At 53.8% G+C, this 1,304-nt stretch overlaps 1 protein-coding gene across 1 annotated transcript; it reads left to right on the plus strand.

Moving 5' to 3' along the window:
• Positions 1 to 3: 3 nt before the first annotated feature.
• On the plus strand, positions 4 to 1,299 carry LOC104395957 (disintegrin and metalloproteinase domain-containing protein 20-like; the record flags this gene model as incomplete). Its single annotated transcript, XM_010005718.1, has 1 exon — positions 4 to 1,299. A coding segment is annotated over one exon (1,296 nt), but the record flags the coding sequence as incomplete, so codon positions are not given.
• Between the last annotated feature and the right edge of the window lie 5 nt (positions 1,300 to 1,304).

Here is a 1,304-nt window from a genome sequence, read left to right on the forward strand (position 1 = left end):
ATCCGCAAAGATTTCCTCACCTTTACAATTGCTTTTACTCATGAGCTGGGTCACAGCCTCGGGATGAAGCATGACGAAAAGGGGTGTGTGTGTGGAGAAGCCACCAAGTGCTACATGGCAGAGAGGTTGACCTTCGGCTCCAAGGGTTTCAGCAACTGCAGCCAGCAGAGCTACGTCAACCTGCTCAACAAAGGGCTTGGTAACTGCCTGCGCAACGTCCCAGAGCCCCACAGACTCTTCCGTTTTAAGCGCTGTGGCAACAAGGTGATCGAAGAGGGAGAGCAGTGTGACTGTGGGGGGCCGCAGGATTGCCAAGGCGATCCCTGCTGCCACCAAAACTGCACCCTAAAGCCAATGGCTGTCTGCTCTGTTGGGCAATGCTGTCAGAACTGCCACTTTCGTGCTGCAGGACACAAGTGCAGGGTTGAGGCAGACGAGTGTGACTTGCCTGAATATTGCAACGGGTCTTCAGAGTGGTGCCCAGAGGATCTGCACGTGCACGACGGGACACCCTGCAAGAATGACGGCTACTGCTACCATGGGAAGTGTCCCACCTATGACAACCTGTGCCAGAAAATCTTTGGAAAAGAAGCTCGGGGTGCTCCAGAAAGTTGCTACAAAAATCAAAACATGAAAGGGAATCGATTCGGCAACTGCGGCACCAAAGGGTCTAAAGTTGCTTTTGTGAAATGTAAACCCAAAGATGTGCTGTGCGGAAGGCTGCAGTGTGTCAATGTGAAGACGATCCCTGTCCTGCCGGAGCATGAAACCATTGTTCAGATTCCAGGGCCCGAGGGCTGGTGCTGGGGCACAGCCTACCATGCCGGCATTGATACACCTGATATCGGAGCAGGGCTTGATGGCACCAGATGTGGGCCAGAAAAGATCTGCCTTAACGGGACTTGCAGAAATGTCACGCTTAGGACCGAGTGCGATGGGAATGTTTTGTGTGGGGGGAAAGGGGTCTGCAACAACCTCAGACAGTGCCACTGCAAAGCTGGCTGGGCTCCTCCAGACTGCCAGCTCCATGGCCTGGGAGGGAGTGTGAGCAGCGGCCCCCCCCCACCTCTCAGGAAGTCCCCGGGGGAGATTGTCCGCAGCAAAGCGTTTAGGATAGGAATTGGGATCACGGTTCCCGTTTCTCTCTTGATTGCTCTCCTCGTTGCTGTAAGCAAATACAGAAAGGAAATAGCTGCATTTTTCAGTACCGCGTTATCAGAAGAGAGCAGTGAGGCTCCTACAGATGAGGAGGAGGAGAAGGAGGAAAAGGAGGAGAAGGAGGAAGAGGAGAAGAAGGAGGAAGA

This window comes from Chaetura pelagica, unplaced genomic scaffold (assembly GCF_000747805.2).
Source record: "Chaetura pelagica isolate M959 unplaced genomic scaffold, ChaPel_1.0 C11334432, whole genome shotgun sequence".
Lineage (NCBI taxonomy): Eukaryota > Metazoa > Chordata > Aves > Apodiformes > Apodidae > Chaetura > Chaetura pelagica.